This window comes from Phocoena sinus, chromosome 7, assembly GCF_008692025.1.
Source record: "Phocoena sinus isolate mPhoSin1 chromosome 7, mPhoSin1.pri, whole genome shotgun sequence".
NCBI classification, from domain to species: domain Eukaryota; kingdom Metazoa; phylum Chordata; class Mammalia; order Artiodactyla; family Phocoenidae; genus Phocoena; species Phocoena sinus.
The window spans coordinates 67792572-67811513 of NC_045769.1; the positions used below are offsets into that span (position 1 = coordinate 67792572).

General features: G+C 34.5%; 1 protein-coding gene across 5 annotated transcripts in view; it reads left to right on the forward strand.

Moving 5' to 3' along the window:
• Nucleotides 1–16782, forward strand: part of SCN3A (sodium voltage-gated channel alpha subunit 3) — a 113115-nt gene extending 96333 nt beyond the window's left edge. For 4 of the 5 annotated variants that reach the window (XM_032637754.1, XM_032637755.1, XM_032637753.1 and 1 more), the window contains 7 exons: nucleotides 5275–5395; nucleotides 8036–8308; nucleotides 9231–9284; nucleotides 10110–10247; nucleotides 11297–11401; nucleotides 12751–13021; nucleotides 13539–14734. In XM_032637754.1, the coding sequence (XP_032493645.1) occupies nucleotides 5275–5395; nucleotides 8036–8308; nucleotides 9231–9284; nucleotides 10110–10247; nucleotides 11297–11401; nucleotides 12751–13021; nucleotides 13539–14734 (2158 nt within the window). Of the gene's footprint in view, nucleotides 1–5274; nucleotides 5396–8035; nucleotides 8309–9230; nucleotides 9285–10109; nucleotides 10248–11296; nucleotides 11402–12750; nucleotides 13022–13538 lie in introns of all 5 variants that reach the window. The other variant, XM_032637752.1, reaches the window with a different exon arrangement.
• The last annotated feature ends 2160 nt before the right edge of the window (nucleotides 16783–18942 follow it).

Consider the following 18942-nt stretch of genomic DNA (forward strand, 5'->3'; position numbering starts at 1 on the left):
GTCTCTTTCTTTTTCTAAAAGCCTTCCCATGGGATATCATACCAGCTCATCACTGCTAAGATTCTAAGCAGTGACACTGAAGGCAGATAAGGGCTCTCATGTATAATATTAATAACGATTAACCTTTGCTTTAATTCATTTAATCATCACAACAACCACTGAGGTATCCACTGTTATGATCCCAATTTTGTAGATGAGGAAACTGAGACACGGAGTAATTACTTAGCTATTAAGTGACTATATAACATATGTTCATTAAGTAAAATGTCAAAAACAATTCCTATTTTCCTAGAAAAAAACAATAATTAAACCTAAGGACAGATTCACAATTACATACCCCATAAGTAATCATGCTCACTATCAATCAGACTAGCACTTTTACTAGTATTTTACCAGTAGAGTACTTGATTAAAGATGATGCCTCCATTAGTAAAGATACTGTGATTTATCTTCTCAACATGAATAACATATAGCATTATATTGCTTTAATCATCTTGAAATTACTGAATTATGGAATTCCAGGCAAGGAAGTAAACTTAGAAATCACCTGATTCAAAGTCCTCATTTTTAAAAAAATGGTGTCTGCAATATTTCAATGAAATTCCTATGGAACCCATGGTGTCTACATGCCACAGTGCAGTCCCCAGCGATGCACCACCAGAATTTACTCATCCATTCCCCAGGAATGAGCACTTAGATTATCTCCAGTTTCCCTCTGCCACAAATACCATAATTACCAAGATGCTCACTTTACATGTCTGGTGAGCATTATGAATTTTCTAATCATGTAAAAAGTTATAGACAAATAAATAAACTATAAAAGCCTAAGATAAAAGTAGGAGAATGTCAAAAGCAAAGAGGCAGCCTTGAGTTACAGACCTCCGTTACATAAAAGTGTAAGGACTTTCATTTCTGACTGACATTGCATACGAACTGCTCTTCACTTCTCAGACACTGGATGGTCTTCACTCCATTCCTACCATAAATATTACCCATCCCAGCTGATCAAATCCTGCCATCTCCAGTATCCCCAACCTCCCATCTTCGTTAAGAGCACCACTTCCATGAAAGATTTGTACCTGTTCCCTCACCATCACCTGAGCCCCATTTTAGAAGCTGCTTAGCCGACTGTTCTGGAGTAGAAGGAAGGAGGTATGCCCTTAGCAATCTGAAACTCTAGGTGCCCTTCTCTAGGAAATACTGAGTTAGTCTACATGCTATTTAAACCCTATGGTACTATTAATGGAAAACCCTCCATTGCATGATGTATTAAAGAGGCTTTTGTGGTCTCACAAGGAAACCCAACCACAATGTGGATTATTGTTGCTACGTTCTGACCTCTGTAACAAATACAGATTTTACTTTGTAAGCCGTGAAGGAGTATTACACCATTCTGCTCTCTGGCAGGGCTGGAGAAAGGTGGGTGAAGGGACTCAAGAATGTCCAGCTTTCCTATACAGAGACTTTGAATCGATTCTGTTTTCAGTGCCATCCATTACCGCCTGTCTTAGAAGAACACAGGGCCTCCATGTCCAGAGCCTTTTCAGAGTCCATTGGAACAATTTGACTTACTTCAGGCACTTGGGTTTCTGCTGCTGCTTTTGCTCTGCTGAGAAAGTAATCATTCCGGTGTGCTTTATTTTTTCAAACTCCAGAATTTTTTTAGAACTCTCTTTCTTCTTGTCTCTTCTTGCATTCTCTTTGTATTCTTTTGCTTTCCTTCGAGTTAAATTTCAATAAGGAGTATAAATAAATGTTGTTCAAACAAATATATTAAAATGAAAGTTTAGATGGAATTTGTATGTCTTACTATTTGGTTAATGACCTTTTTGTTACTGATTTGTAGGATCTCCTTTTACATTAAGGAAATTTACTATTTTGTCACATGTGGTATGACTATTTTGCTGATTGGGCTTTTGTCTCTTGAGCTTTTTTTTTGTCACGTGAAAATGTTTTCATATTGGTTTAGTCAAATTTACCAGCCTTTTTCTCCCTTTTTGGTTTTTCTCATGCTTAGAAGGCCATTTGCTTTAAAGATTATTAAAACATTTTGTCATGCTTTTTCCCTCAGCTTTACAGTTTGAGTTTTGTTTCTTCATCCATTTTTATGTTTGAATTTTGATCAGTCTGGAACTTATTTTGGTGTAGGTGTGAGGTGAGACTCCAATTCTATCTTCCTCAAATGGTTCTCATTTTAGTTGTTTCTTTCACCTCTCATTTAAAATGCTCCCTTTTCTATGTGTTAAATCTTGGTATGCCAGTATGCCTTGCGTCTAATTTGGGTTTGTTTAATTCACTTCTTTGCCTACTAATATGACAAGCTTTAATTATTGTAGATCTATAATTAGCTTTAATATCAGGTGGAATTTGTCCTTTCTGATTGCTCTTCTTCTTAAAACAATATTTTAGATTATTCTTATACTTTTATTTTTCCTTGTTAATATTTTAAAGTTTGTGTAGTTTAAAAGACACATATAAACTTTAAAAAATTAATATGAAAAAATATATTACAACCGAAAATAATATATTATTGTTTACAATAGTTTTTCACTTTATTCCCCTGATTTTTTGAGGTCAACAATAACTAATATGTAAATAATGGCTTCTTCCACTTTTCTAATTGTTATAGCTCTTATTTCTTTTTCCAGAAAGTGTTTAAATAAATAATGTTGATAGTGGACATATTTTTTTATTCTGGTTTTTAATGAGAATGCTTCTAAATTTCTCCATCAAAAATTATGCAATGTCTTGCAATGAAATGTATATCTCGATGTATGGAGGTGATCATATGGTTTAATCTTTTTAACTGCTTATACTGAATTTAAAAAATTATCTTTAGCCCATTTTAAGGAAATAAATTCATATCACTTAGTTCATTAAACAATCACAGGACTTTCCAGGGTCTTCTTCAGAACCGTCAACCTCCCTCCTGCATTATTCCCTTCCTTCTCAGTCTCAACTGCCACAGGACTGTGAAGGGTGTGGATGACAACTAAACCACCCCCTGTGGTTTCATATATTTTCTGGGTAGTAAGGTATCTAGAATCATGTAAATTTGTACTAAAAATTCAGTTTTTGGCAAAGAGTTTCTGTACACTTTGCACACATTAGGAAGAATGCCTTCTGTGTTTAGCATAAGAGACTAAGATTAAAACACTGTGTATTGAAAGGTCGAGGACAAAGTTGCTGAGATGGGAAACACACTGGACTTGAAACAGAAATTCCAGTTATGCGCTTGCCCTTGCTACCTTTCTTGGACTAGTCATTTGACTACTCTCAGACACAGATAATGAGTGAAAAAGATCACTGTAAGTTTTAAAGCACCCTACCAACATAAGGCATCATCTTTCAATTTTAAGTATGTTGAAAATCTTTAAATATTTATTTCAAAATTGCCTTAAAGCATATTAAGTTTTCACAATACTTAACTCAATAAGATGAGTTTTTGTCCTACACAAAATGACATGAAATCCATTAAAAGAGGGCAATTCACTAAAATGCAGCTTCTCTAGCAACACACAGAGCCGCCCCAGTGTGCAAGTGGTACCTCTCAGCTTTGAACCCACAACTTGCTATTCTTCCAGAACCTCCTGGTTCTGACCATTACCTTTCTTTTCCTTTCAAAGAGTGAGCTTCCTTACATCAGGGTCTTGAGAGATTTGCAGCCACTTCCCTTTAAATGCCCAAGTCTGAGGACTTGGTTGGGAAGATGAGGGAAGTCTTCAGAAAGCAGCTCCAGAAACTTAAAGAAGCTGTGAATGCTTCCGGAGGCAAATAAGCCCAGAATATAGAAGCCTGTGCGTTCTCTGATAATAACTTTCCCCATCTTTCCACTCTTCTGTAGCAGCGAACACTAGACAGAAATGAATAGCTTGATAAATTATACTGCCACTAGTGAAGTTTACCATTCAAGTCATTTATTTTTCTGTTCAATTCTGCGAGATGAATGTTAAATTAAATAATGAGGGGACAGTGGCTCCATTTGCCTGTAAAGTCTCAGTTCTGGTTTTGGTGTCACCTTTACACCATGACCCTTAAGCCATCCAGTGGATGTAGTAAATTAACCTCTCTCCGATGCATCAAGAAGAGGACTAGTAATATAAAATCCTTGCAAGAATTGAGAAGATAATCATACAAGTCATTTTCTGTGTTCTGTGGTTCAGATTAAGAATGAATTTTTGATAATGGAGGAGAAAGGTTGATATATGGTTTTGAAGTCAGATCACTTGGATTCTAACTTCACCTCTTTCTACCTGTACCTCCTTTTTTCTTTTTTTTTGAAGGGGGGAGTGTGGGGGAAACTCAACTTCCTCACTGGTGAAAAGGCAAAAGTAATAGTACCTATTTCTTGAGATTTATACATGTAAAACACTCAGAACAGAAACTAACATATAGTAAATTTTCAATAAATGTTATTATATTGAAAGAAAATAGAAGCAAATAAAGTCTCTTCCTCCCAAAAGGAAGGGACTTTAACCTTCTTTAACCTTTAACCTTAACCTTTAACCTTTAACCTTCAAAAGGAAGGGACTTTAACCTTTAACATTTAACCTTCTTTAACCTTTCATATATTTAAGTAAAATTTAGCATTTGTGTAAATATCAGAAAGATGTATTATCATTCTGAATGAGAGGTACTGTATTTTAAATTGTAAGTCCAGTAGTTTAGATAAAATATTTTTCATTACTATGAAACTATGTGGTCTGATAAAATGTTTTTCCAGGTTATATTTTATTCTTTTTTTATTTATCCAACATATATTGACTAAAACATATTCAACCAGCCATTATTAGGAACGTTAAAAGAAAAATGCTTCATCTCAGCCCATAAAAAGTTAATGTGACCTAAAAGGGGAGAGAAGATATCTAACCTATTGACTCTATTACATGGTCAATGCCTCCAATACACATAACCAAGATATTACATAAATTTGGAAGCAAAGCATGGTTTCTAATCAATGATATTAAGCCCAGATCCGTAGAGCATATGGCTTTTGAATCAAATTCCAAATCATCAGTGGTGTATGCACAGGTTGAAAAGGGCTCCATGGGTAAAATATCTAACTGGAGGGGTTTACAGATGTTTATATAAATGGGCAAAGACTCCAGTTTCACTGATACGAAAAGCAATAATATGATATGAGGCTGGTAATGTAAGATGATCACACTATGTGGAATATAAAGGCTGCCAAGGTATGTCTGAAGTTTTATTTGGTTGGCACTAAAGAATAGATATATTCTTGGTGGACTGACTGATATCTGTTCTTCTCTTAGGTTCTTTGGTTAGCTTGGTAGCCAATGCTCTCGGTTACTCAGAACTTGGTGCCATCAAATCCCTACGGACATTAAGAGCTTTAAGACCACTGAGGGCTTTATCCCGGTTTGAAGGCATGAGGGTAAGAAAAATACAGGTTCTCTGATGATTCATGTCAAATTTAAATGTAAGGACTTCCCTGGCAGTCCCAGTGGTTAAGACTCCAGGTCCCAAAGCAGGGGCACAGGTTCAATCCCTGGTCAGGGAACTAAGAACCCACATGCACACAGTGCGGCCAAAAAATTAATTAATTAAATAAAACATGTTGTTGAAAAAAATTAAGTGTAGGTAATGATTTAGATACAGAGGGCTGCCATTACTCTTCTGATATTTATTTCATAGAATTATAAAATTTCAAAGCAGAAATCCTAAGGATCACTGAGCCTAGCCTCCTGAAACTAAAACAGGCCCTCAAAATTGTTTGTGGCAGAACTAGAACTAGAATCCAAGTCTTCTGGTGACAGTTCAAGGATATTTCCACAAGTAAAACCTATGTGTTGCCATTTATTTCTTTTCATTGCTTATGCATTTTATAATTATTTACTACTGACATTCATCCTAGGAGGAGATTTTCTTCCTCTCCGTAGGTAGTCTGATTTCTAAAAAATTAGCCAGTAATGAATGAAAGATAGAATGGTTTTTGTGTGCTCTACTTCTTCAATTAATATCAGTAATAAAGTTGTTGTACAAGAAAACAACACTAATTGTAGCCTCTGACAAAATCTATATATCCTAAGCAACCAAGGTAGGGGTTAGGATAATTAACTAAGCATTGAAGGCAACCCCTGGGGTTTGTTTTATAGATCTCCCTTTTAAGTGAGCATTCTGAATGAGGTTCACTTTTTCCATTAGCACTTGTATTTTCCTCTCCAGCTCTCTTTCCTTAGTGTGTATTTTATGCATCTAACATAAAATACACACTTATATACACATCTACTTGCCACGCCCCTCAAAATACTATTTAGCACAAAGGCCAGCTTTGTTTAATCCAGCTTGCAAATGCACATGGATACTGAATTTCTTCTATGCCATGGGGCTTTTATGTTAGGAGGTGGTTTGTTTAAGCGATAAAAACACTTCAGTTTTGACTTTGAGATTCACTCACCAGGAAGAATGAAACCACTCTCCAGATGCACTGTAAGCAAAGAAATACTTGCTTTTACATTATAATTTTCTTTCATTGCTACTTGATAAAGTCACAAGACAAGATAAAATTAATAAAAATGATTATGTAATTTCAGGTTTTTTCCACACCAATCTTTTACCATCACTCACATTATTTAAGCCTTCATCTGGCTGCATGGTTTCATATTAATAATTCTTTTTTTTTTTTTTGCGGTACGTGGGCCTCTCACTGTTGTGGCCTCTCCCGTTGTGGAGGACAGGCTCCGGACGCACAGTCTCAGCGGCCATGGCTCACGGGCCCAGCCGCTCCGTGGCATGTGGGATCTTCCCGGACCGGGACATGAACCCGTGTCCCCTGCATCGGCAGGTGGACTCTCAACCACTGCGCCACCAGGGAAGCCCTAATAATTCATTTTTGAGTGGAGACAGCAATTGAACAAAATAGAAAACTTCCAGGTTTGCTCTAATCTGAAAACTATTCTAGCTTGGCATTTTTAATTTTGTCATCTGGCAGAATTAACATTCTAGGTATAAAATATGATAAAAGGTATGCATTTATTTGATGATAAGAGAACTTGTGGGAGGTCATTTTACACACATTTTAGAGCCAAGAAAACCCGGTTTCAGTAGAATATATATGACAATTTCTAAATGAAATAAGATTCAAGTAGCATAAGAAATTTTTACAATTTTGGATTTCAGGTTTTGATATTAATTTAAAAATTCTTTGGTGTTGATTTCTAAAATAATGTTTCAGTATTTTAAAATAAAACAATCGTTTCATTTAATATAAGTGCCTAACAAAATAATCCCAGTATGAGCTAGATTAATTAGATAAGAAAAGATACAAATCACTAGAGATTTGAAAATACACATTAATCTCTTCTGAATTTAGAGAAAGATGACTGAATTTCTCCTTCATGAAATAGGTTGGCCTGGGTTGGTGAAGTAAAATGTGCCCTGAAGTGAACATTTAAGAGATTTGGATCAATAATAATGGGAATACATTCAGTAATTTATGTCCAGAGATAAATTTCCTAATTTAATATACTTTTTTAAAATTAGGAATTATCAATATGGGGAAAAAGGACCTTGTAAATTCCTTATACCATTCTTCATCTTCATCAAAAGTTAACTTGATCTGGTGATACAGATTTAAGGCATTATTAATACTTGTTTATTTGTAATGGGTTTGTTTAATCATGTTTTCAAATCATCAATCATTCATGAACACACCTGAAAGTTAACAGGTATTGTTGAATGATGATTATTTCTTGTTGGTATTTAATACATTTTTTTTTCTTTTTATCCCCAGCATACAAACATTTTCTGATTCCATCTTACTATATCAGGTTTTTGTTTATTTCTTTTCACACTTTGGCATATTTTGCTCTCTTTAAATCCTTTAGCTCTTTAGTGTGTCACTGTTTGTTTTCCCCTACCGAATATGTCCTAGAAAATATCAGAAGAAACAAACTTGTCCACCTAGATTTTTATTTAACTCATTTCACACCCATTTTATATTGAATAAATAATGGAAGAAATGGTTTCCATTTTAACAATTTGTAAGCTGCCTTATCCTTATCTCCTCTTCTAGGTGGTTGTGAATGCTCTTGTTGGAGCAATTCCCTCTATCATGAACGTGCTGTTGGTTTGTCTCATCTTCTGGCTGATCTTTAGCATCATGGGTGTGAATTTGTTTGCTGGCAAGTTCTACCACTGTGTAAACACAACAACTGGTAACATGTTTGAAGTTAGTGAAGTTAACAATTTGAGTGATTGTCAGGCTCTTGGCAAGAAAGCTCGGTGGAAAAATGTGAAAGTAAACTTTGATAATGTTGGCGCTGGCTATCTCGCATTGCTTCAAGTGGTAAGTGCCTACTGTATGAGTTTTGAATACGTTTTCAAAATGTTTCAAGTAAAATCATTTCTCTGATGTTCTTTGAGTGATTAATATCTGATAGCATGAAAGTAGTTGATGATAACACCTGTACTATTAGCGTGACTTGACTAAAGAAGATGTTTTGCAATGATTTTAAAATGTAGTTTCCCCAGTGTTCAGTTGTTAATATGTTTTAATGTGATTTTATATTTCTGCTTCCTGTCTTTTCTTACTCTATTATTGAGTGTTATTGTGCTATTACCATTTTTAATTTTCTGTAGCAATAAATGCCAAAGAAGCAATTATATGTATTAAAATAATAACGTATCTATTGTAGTGATTAATTAAATGTATAGATTATTAATCTATGTATTAATCTAAGTATTAATTAATTAACACACAGATACAGATAATGTACAGATTAATGTACAGATAATTGTACCAAGATCTAAGGAGTATAATTCTACTATGTGTGGAAATGCAAATCTTATGGAGTGGATTTCAAAATGTGTAATATTTAATTATTTTGACTTAACTGACAGTATATTAACTAATCAAGAATTTAATGAAAACAGTTGAGTGTTTAAACACACAAGAGGTTTGAATCATAGAGCTTACCTTTTGAAAGGGATTTGAGACTGAGATGAGAGTTTCACCTAGTTACATGTTAGTGTAGAAAAAAACAAAATACCTTCCATGACAAACAAAGAAAAAGAGTTCCAGTTTTGAAATAAAATCTTGTTCTATTTCAATTTCATTTCTTCATTCAATCCATTTCAATCTCTTTGTAGAATATTTCATAATATTGTACAAAAAGTTATATTTAATAACACTATCATATTTTCATATGGTAAAATGAGTATTCTTGGATTAGGTTTTTATGCAGAATTCAAATATATGTTGTTTACAGGCCACATTTAAAGGCTGGATGGATATTATGTATGCAGCTGTTGATTCACGAGATGTAAGTTTCATTCAAATACTATTTATAGCTACTAGATTTTTCCATAGTGATAATTTAACTGAAAGGCCCAGAATTTTATATTAGAAGCAATCAGAACATTTATAACTGCATATAGAAGTTCTCTTTTTAAGCCAATTCACTTCAATATAAATGATATTTTGGTTAACATATGTCTATTATAGATCTAATATGAAAGGATATCTAACTGCATGGATTAGAAGAATCAGATTGGTCCAGTAAATGAGACTCTTAAGATTGGGAAAGCTGCTCAGTGGGGAAGTAATTTGTCTCTCCCTATCCCTGGAGAGTATGATAAACCAGAGTCTGTGAAACAGCTTCCAAAAATATGATAAAAGCAAGCAAGTTTCAGGGAAACTCAATTTAGAAAATAGGAATAAAAATAGTTCCTCAGAATATATCTGTTTACGCTGAATTTTTCTCTTAGAATTTGATGTTCTGTTATTAAAGCCTTATCTCCAAGAGCTAGCATTTACAAACCCAAGGAGAAAATATTGCAAAAAAAATTATAGTAAGACTAATAACAGGTTCAAAATGTTTGCCTTGTTTATACCACTGCTACTTACTCTAAAGAATAGGTACAGGTAAGCCACAATGGGAAAATAGATTTAAGAACAATCGTAAAATTACAAATTTTCATTATATTAGGTCATACTAATTTGAGAAAAGAATTGCTTTTGCAGAACAGTATCTCAGGTCAAGGCAAAAATAACTCTATAGTAAGTAACAACACTCACCAAATTTTTAATTTAGCTCAAGTATTTATTGTGTTTTTAAATATTATTTAATATTTTCAATATTATTTAGGTTAAACTTCAGCCTGTATATGAAGAAAATCTGTATATGTACTTATACTTTGTCATCTTTATCATCTTTGGGTCATTCTTCACTCTGAATCTATTCATTGGTGTCATCATAGATAACTTCAACCAACAGAAAAAGAAGATAAGTATTCCTCAGCTCTCACCTTTCTCCATTCTGAGGTTCTGTCTGTTTTACATCCAAATAACCAGGACACTCATAGTCATGACGGAGTTAGATCATTTTTAAATTGTCTTCCATTCACTATGTGGTCAGTTCAGCTGCAGAGGAGTCCAGCCTCTAACTGGTGGCTCCTCTCCAGATTCATCCTCTGCAGATCTGCTGTAATGTCTTTCTGACTCAAAAATATGACCACTGCTTCAAAACATCCAGTGGGCCTCAATGCTTTACCCTTGCTTACAGAGGCTTTTAGGAATTATCTCCACCCAGTCTTCCTGCTTCATCTTCTTCCACACCACACTTTCTATATGCACTTCCCTACTGCTCAGGTACCCACCATTAACACTATCACTTGCTACATACACAGCTACATGGATTTTCTGCCCTTTTCTGAACAAGGCATGCTCTTCTCCCTCCATGACTTCACATAGGATATTTTCTCTTCCTAAAGTGCTTTGCCTAGCAAACCCTTAATCATCCTTTAAGGTCTAGCTTAAGGGTACTCCCCTATATAAAGCCTGTTTCTGAATCTTGGAACAGATTCAGAAACAGATTATTGTTATCTCTGCAGTACTGGGTTGTTTTTGTTTGTTTGCATATAGACACTGTGTCTTATATATCTATGTAGTTCTGATACTGGGTGCACTGTCTAAGACACAGGAAGTGCTCAAAAAGTGTTGAATAAAGAAGTAAAATTGTCAACACTGAAATGACTAAGGTTTTTTTTCTTTCATGAAAATATATTTGAGACTCCTGAGCCTCCTTCTAAATGTAATATAATCAAATTAGAATCCTGTACTAATCAGAGTTTTATGTGATTATGGGTTTTACATAATGTTAAGGTACTCAGAATTTCACATAAAAAGGAAAAGCAGGATAAATCTATATGAAGCAGGATAATATCCATTTAAAAACTGAAAAAAAAGGATTAAAGGAGAGACTCAGAAATACTTTTGTAAAAGTACTGTTGTAATACAGGTTGGATTGTAACCAGTTTTATACTATGTCTTTACTTTGGAGGTCAAGACATATTTATGACAGAGGAACAAAAAAAATATTACAATGCAATGAAGAAACTTGGGTCCAAGAAACCTCAGAAACCCATACCTCGGCCTGCAGTAAGAATTACTCATCTTCTTTAACATTCCAAAGCCCTATTTCCATATGATGAAATTGGGCAGTGCTCTGCATCAGAACATATTAGGTGATATCATCAATATATAATATGACCTAATTGTAAAGTACATACTGTGTAACACAATTTGCAACTACTACACTGTAAGAATTACTAAGTTCTTAAAAATGAGGCAATGTTCTTTAGTTTGTCAGTTGACAACCTCCAAGTCAGGGTTCCCAATAACTGCTTCCAAAGCCAGGTTCATGCTCCTGCTGCCACCTACTGCTGCCAACAACACACCTGGTTCCAGCTCCTCTGATCTTGTTACATGGTACCCTCTTATCCTTTTAAGTAGGTGGAGTTTTCCAGACTTCCCATTCTACACCCATGGGCTCCCTCTATGCTATTCTCTCCATTGTTATGACTAGGAAATATTTTTAACGTTTTTAGAAAGGAAAAGGGTATATCAAAATAGTTTGTTTCAGCAAATACACCCACACACAAAAGATTTATTCAGAATGCATACTCTGTAGAGCTTCATTATAGTGGAAAGTCATAAAGATGGTGGACTATGTTCACAGAGCTGTATTCTAAATCACCTATCCTCTTAGATGGGTAAGGAATAAGGAACTGAGACCCAAAGAAGGTATACACTGTACGTAAAGTCACAAAGCCTGTAATCGCCAAAACTGGGACTTGACAAGGTCTCATGAATCCTATAAATGACTTCACTTTGCATTATTTTTAAGAGTAGTTGGAGTAGGTGCAGGCGGGGGGTGGGGAGGGGGAGGGGAAGCAGGGCAGAGGGATGATGTAAGGGAGGGCACACAAAAGGGCATATACCTACTTTACTGAATGTCATTTAAATATTATAGTTAGAAGAGGCAGAATTAAATAGAAAACAACTGACATATTTTGAGGGATGGACAGACAGAAATAAGCTATAATTCAAAATCCCTAAAGCATTGATAAATGAATTGGCATATTCATCCATCTAAAAGTCTGTCTATATTAACCTACTTTGTAAATCTTCATTATTAGTTGTCATTATTTTTTGTAAAAATTATCAGTTATTAAAATCAAGCAAAGCCCATGCACATTATCAACCAGTTGCCACCAATTTATGTTTTATTCAGCTTTGTCTTCCCATGGGACCTAAATAAAACAATTATATTTTGTTTTTGTCATATGACATTTTTCATTTATTGCTCTTTTTTTAACAAATTTGTTTGCGGTAATGTGAGAAGGGTGCACATCCCATGGGCCATACGTAGAAGGACTTCATCTGCAATTTTATGGATCAATATTTATGAAATATGCATATTAACCTTCTCCTTCCTCTCCTTCTAGAACAAATTCCAAGGAATGGTCTTTGATTTTGTAACCAGACAAGTTTTTGATATCAGCATCATGATCCTTATCTGCCTCAATATGGTCACCATGATGGTAGAAACTGATGACCAGAGCAAATATATGACTCTAGTCTTGTCCCGGATCAACCTTGTGTTCATTATCCTGTTCACCGGAGAATTTGTGCTGAAACTTATCTCCCTCAGATACTACTACTTCACCATAGGCTGGAACATCTTTGATTTTGTGGTGGTGATTCTCTCCATTGTAGGTAAGAATGGTTTATTTACAGAGAAGTGCAGTTGTTGGAAAAGTCCCCAAAGCCTATCACCTGTGTAACATGGAAATTAGATCTGAGAATCATAATGTGTATAGATCTAAAGTTCAACACTCTTGTTCATTTTCCACTAACTGAAGAATTTAACTATTCAAAAAAAGAAAACAATATATTTGAAGATTTCAGAAATAGTCTTTGTTTGCTGTTGGCACATTTCATATGCGAGGATAACTATTCATAGTAATTGGGTGTATATAATCTTAAAATGCCATACCACTATGTGAGATTATTTAACTTATAGGATTTTGCAAGAGTCCATATTGGTTTATGACATTATAGAATTATTAAATAAAACTCTATAATCTTTCACTGGTAATATTAGGAAGTGGATCCAAACAGTAAAGGTTTATACTCATAACAAATTTGTTGTTTTCATTAACCTTGCAAAGAAAAAGCATTCATATAAGCATAAGACACTCACTGTTTAGCTGTTTTCTGTATTGTTCCATAGGTATGTTTCTGGCTGAGCTGATAGAGAAATATTTTGTGTCCCCTACCCTGTTCCGAGTGATCCGTCTTGCCAGGATTGGCCGAATCCTGCGTCTGATCAAAGGGGCCAAGGGGATCCGCACGCTGCTCTTTGCTTTGATGATGTCCCTTCCTGCGTTGTTTAACATCGGCCTCCTGCTCTTCCTGGTCATGTTCATCTATGCCATCTTTGGGATGTCCAACTTTGCCTATGTTAAAAAGGAAGCTGGAATTGATGACATGTTCAATTTTGAAACTTTTGGCAACAGCATGATCTGCCTGTTCCAGATTACCACCTCTGCTGGCTGGGATGGATTGCTAGCACCTATTCTCAACAGTGCACCACCTGACTGTGACCCTGACACAATTCACCCTGGCAGCTCAGTTAAGGGAGATTGTGGGAACCCATCTGTGGGGATTTTCTTTTTTGTCAGTTACATCATCATATCATTTCTGGTCGTGGTGAACATGTACATCGCTGTCATCCTGGAGAACTTCAGTGTTGCTACTGAAGAAAGTGCAGAGCCCCTGAGTGAGGACGACTTTGAGATGTTCTATGAGGTTTGGGAGAAGTTTGATCCTGATGCCACCCAGTTCATAGAGTTCTCCAAGCTCTCTGATTTTGCGGCTGCCCTGGATCCTCCTCTTCTCATAGCAAAACCAAACAAAGTCCAGCTCATTGCCATGGATCTGCCCATGGTCAGTGGGGACAGGATCCACTGCCTCGACATTTTATTTGCCTTTACAAAGCGTGTTTTGGGTGAAAGTGGAGAGATGGATGCCCTTCGAATACAAATGGAAGATCGGTTCATGGCATCAAACCCCTCCAAAGTCTCCTATGAGCCCATTACAACCACTTTGAAACGCAAACAAGAGGAGGTATCTGCTGCTATCATTCAGCGTAATTTCAGATGTTATCTTTTAAGGCAAAGGTTAAAGACGGTATTAAGTGAGTATAACAAAGAGGCAATCAAAGGGAGGATTGACTTACCTATAAAAGACGATATGATTATTGACAAATTAAATGGGAACTCCACCCCAGAAAAAACAGATGGAAGTTCCTCTACCACCTCTCCTCCTTCCTATGATAGTGTAACAAAGCCAGACAAAGAAAAGTTTGGAAAAGACAGACCAGAAAAAGAAAGCAAAGGGAAAGAGGTGAGGGAAAATCAAAAGTAAAAAGGGACAAAGAATTATCTTTGTGATCAATTGTTTACAGCCTAAGAAGGTAAAGTTTATGTGTCAACTGGACTCCCAGAGGAGGTCTATGCCAAACTGTTTTAACAAATACTCATGGTCAGTGCCTATAACGAGACAGTGACCTCTCCATCACTACAACTCTGTGAGTCAGGGTATCAACACTGACAAGAGGTTGCTGTTTTCATTACCAGCTGACACTGCTGAGGAGAAACTCAATGGCTACCTAGACTGTAGGGATAGTTGTGCAAAGTGATCATTGTAACTACACCAAACACTTTTAGTACAGTACTTGCATCCACTCTATTTTTAACTTCCATATCTGCAATATTTTTACAAAATTTGTTCTAGTGGATTTCCCTGGTCACTACTTCATAGTTTATTCATAATACTATGTCACTATTTTTGTAAATGAAATTTAAGTTGAGAAAAAAGTATATAAGAGCCCTGTGTTCCTACTCCACAAGTTTCTCGAATAATCAGACAAAGGGTTTTGTCCAAGAGATGAAATTCTTGCTCAAAACCAGAAAGAAAAAATCTAATAACAATTTCAGGTACTTCCATTTTCTAGACGGCTTTAATTTTGAAAGTGTTTTAGTCTATGTTTGTTTATATCTAAACAGTTACGTGCCTGTAAAGTCTCCTCTAATTTTTAAAGGATTATTTTTATGCTAAGTATTCTGTTTCAGCAAGTGCAAATTTTATTCTAAGTTCCAGAGCACTATTTTAATTTTGGTTAAATGCTTTCCAAAAAAAGTAATCTAATAAATCTGTTCTAGAAAAGTATATCTAAAGTATCGCTTTAGAATAGTTGTTCCACCTTCTGATGCAGTGTTGCTTTGCCATCTTCTGCTCTCAGCAAAGCTGACATTTTATGTCAATTAAACACACCCTCTTTTATGTAAATAGTTATTTTATCCTGTGGGGCATGTTTGGGAATATATATATATATATTTATGTGTATATATATATATATATATCTCCTGATAAACAACTTCTATTAAATCAAATATGTACCACAGTGTATGTGTCTTTTACGAGCTTCCAACGGGGTTGTATCCTGCACCATTCATTAAACATAAATAGTTTGAAGACTACCACTAATGCATGTTAATTACCTATGCTGCTCTATTTTACTCAATCCATTCTTCACAAGTCTTGGTTAGAAGTTGTCACATGTTGGTAGTAGAGTGATTTAACCAGCTCTATGTCTAGTACATCAAGCAGAATAGCTTGCAGTTATTTAAAAGCACCTTTCCTTTTGCATTTTTAATTCAACTTGTGTCATATGGTGTCTCTCTAGATTTCAAGGAAACACACTGCATACTGCCTACTGTCAAAACCTATACTTCATATTTTGCTAAAATATGTCCAAAACTTGTTTAAATATAAATAATGTAAAAATATAATCAATTTTATTTGTTGCATTTTGTACATAAGAAAATTATTTTCAGGTTGATGACATGCCAATTTATTTTACTTTATGCTTTTTCTTTTTATTTTTAATCACAACTCCAAACTTTTAAATCCATAAGAATTTTCAATGGATAATTTCTTAAAATAAAAGTTAAACAATGTGTTTTGTGGATTTCTTTGTTATATTTTCTACCATTCCAGTAGGAGAACATTGGTCAAAAATTGAAACCTAGATCATTTTCTACCAACTATGGTTGCCTCAATATAACCCTTTATCCATGGAAGGTTTTTTTTTACTCAACTTTTGTAGTATTTGCTTATGCAGACTAGTCTTATTTTTTTAATTCCTGTTGCACTAAAGCTATCAGAGATATAACTTGGGCTCTGACCCTTTTAGCCATGAACATAGTGGCTAAGCTGTGCAATTACCTAACATGATATAAATTTTTGTTTTTTGCACAAACCAAAAGATTAATGTTAATTCCTTTTACACAACTATTTACTTGTAGTGTATTGATGAACTGCATGCAGGGAATTGCTATTACTAAAACGAATGGTGAGCTATGTCATTATTGAGCCAAACGAATAAATATTTCATTTTTTATTGTATTTAATTTCCTGGCTTCTGGTTTTTTTATTGTTGGAAGTTTAAAACATATATAATTAATGAAACCTGTACTTGATCTGACATTTGTATACATAAAAGTTCACATGAATTTTATAACAACCTACTGCATGATCCACCAAGCAGTACTATAGAATAAAGTCTATTAAAAGCAGTTTTTGTGAACTTTTCTGTGTGCAAAAGATCAAGCTCACATATTCCAACTTTCAAGTTCAACAACAATAATAGTAGCCATCTATAATGGTTATCCATTTCAATTAATTCCCTTGGCTATAAACATTGTGACCTCAACTCCTCTCAATGTAATTATTGTAATCTCCAAATTTCTTGGCACTAAATAAATGTTATATTACATAGTTTGTTATTTAAATCCATTTTATGAACTCCTATTTACATATAAAATATTAATGATGCAGTGATTGAAAATTTATATTAACTTTTTTTTCAGGGTCCCTTGGATTTATGTCAGGTCAAAACCAAATGTTTCTTCTCAGTAGAAAACTCCAGTTATAATGCTTATATTTTTGATGAATTGGATCTAAATACGCATTTCATAATTTCCCCAACATAAACGGTATGAGGTGACTTAATTGGAATTTGTTGCCTTCTTGCTGTTCAGGTAAATTTTCAGATCTTGCCAACACCACAGAGAAGTCAAGTATTACTCTGCAAAGTCCTTAACCTTTTTATGCATCCTATTATATAATCATTAGCCAAGCAATCTATTAATTGATATGCATTATATCTAAATGATCTTATGTTCAGAAGAGTCTCAGCTGCAAAAAAAAAAAAATACTTTAAAAAATATACCTAGCTAAAGGATATTCGGAAAAATGTTCAGAATACAGGGTTGCCAATACAATTTGACAGATTTTTGAAATAACTACTTTCACAAGAAAAATCCTTCTATTATTAAACTTCATGATAGAATTTTGTAAAAAATAGAATTAATCAAGTTGGACATAGAAATAACAATACCATGAAATTAAAGAAACTTAAATTCACCAACAAGTGATACTAAATCAACAATAAGTGATACTAAATTACCAATAAGTGATCCTTTAGTAAAGAAAAACCATTTGTGTGGAGAGAAAAATGAGAATTCTGCATTTCAAATAATGTAGCTGAAAGATAATGTCTATATAAATTTACGTGTTTTACTAATTTTCAAATAACTAGAATACAATAACTTGAAAATCATTCTTGTGCATTTCAAACTACTCAATACTAATCATAAAGAAAGTTCTTACCAATTTTGTGGAAATGAAAAATGTAAAAAGAACTGGACCAAGAGTTCTGACACTTGGCTTTTAGTTTCAGTTCTGGTATAAAACTAGCAGTGTAATCCAGGCAAACCAAATTCTGGCCCCTCAGATTCCCCCTTTATTTGAATGGGGATGCTGGATTAGGTATGCTGTCTCTAGTAGTACTTTAATTCTAAAATTCTATGTTCAAAATCAAATTGCCATTCAAAATGAGTAATTTCCTTTATATGAATAATACTTAATTTAAAAAAATGTGCATTGTCAATACACCATTTAAAACATTACTCAGATAACTTAAAATAGAAATGCAACATTTGACCTTGACTTTAGCCCCACTAATGAAGAAGTCTTCTTATCCTCAAAGATTTTATATGACAAAGTTGAAGAATGTTTTAAATAATTGAAAGGATGGCTATTATTTCTCTTCTATGATGTTACAGATTTCTAAAAGACAACACCTGATATATAACAGAAGAAATTAAAACAAAGAAATCATTAGTTATTTGTAAAATTGTCTCGAACTACAAGAGTACTTACTCCTTCTGTCATTAACATTTGCCACAAAACTTAAGGAAGTTGGGCTTAAGTCTTATATTCCCTAGAACACTATTTTTACTGAAAAAAGAATAAAAGATGTACATCATTCTCTTATGATAACACCTAAAATGTTTTATTCTTTCACAGAGAAAGACATTTATGATTTGATGCAACCAAACTTTTGTTGTAACTGTCTCCTTCCTATGTGTCCTTCCATCTGCAGTATTTCTCCTCTCCTCTTCTCTCCAGAGTCTCTCCAATATTCCGTCCAGCTGGCATACTGAAATACACATCTGAAATCTTCTAAACCTGATGGCATCCCATTATTCAGAGAATCCATTTCCCTT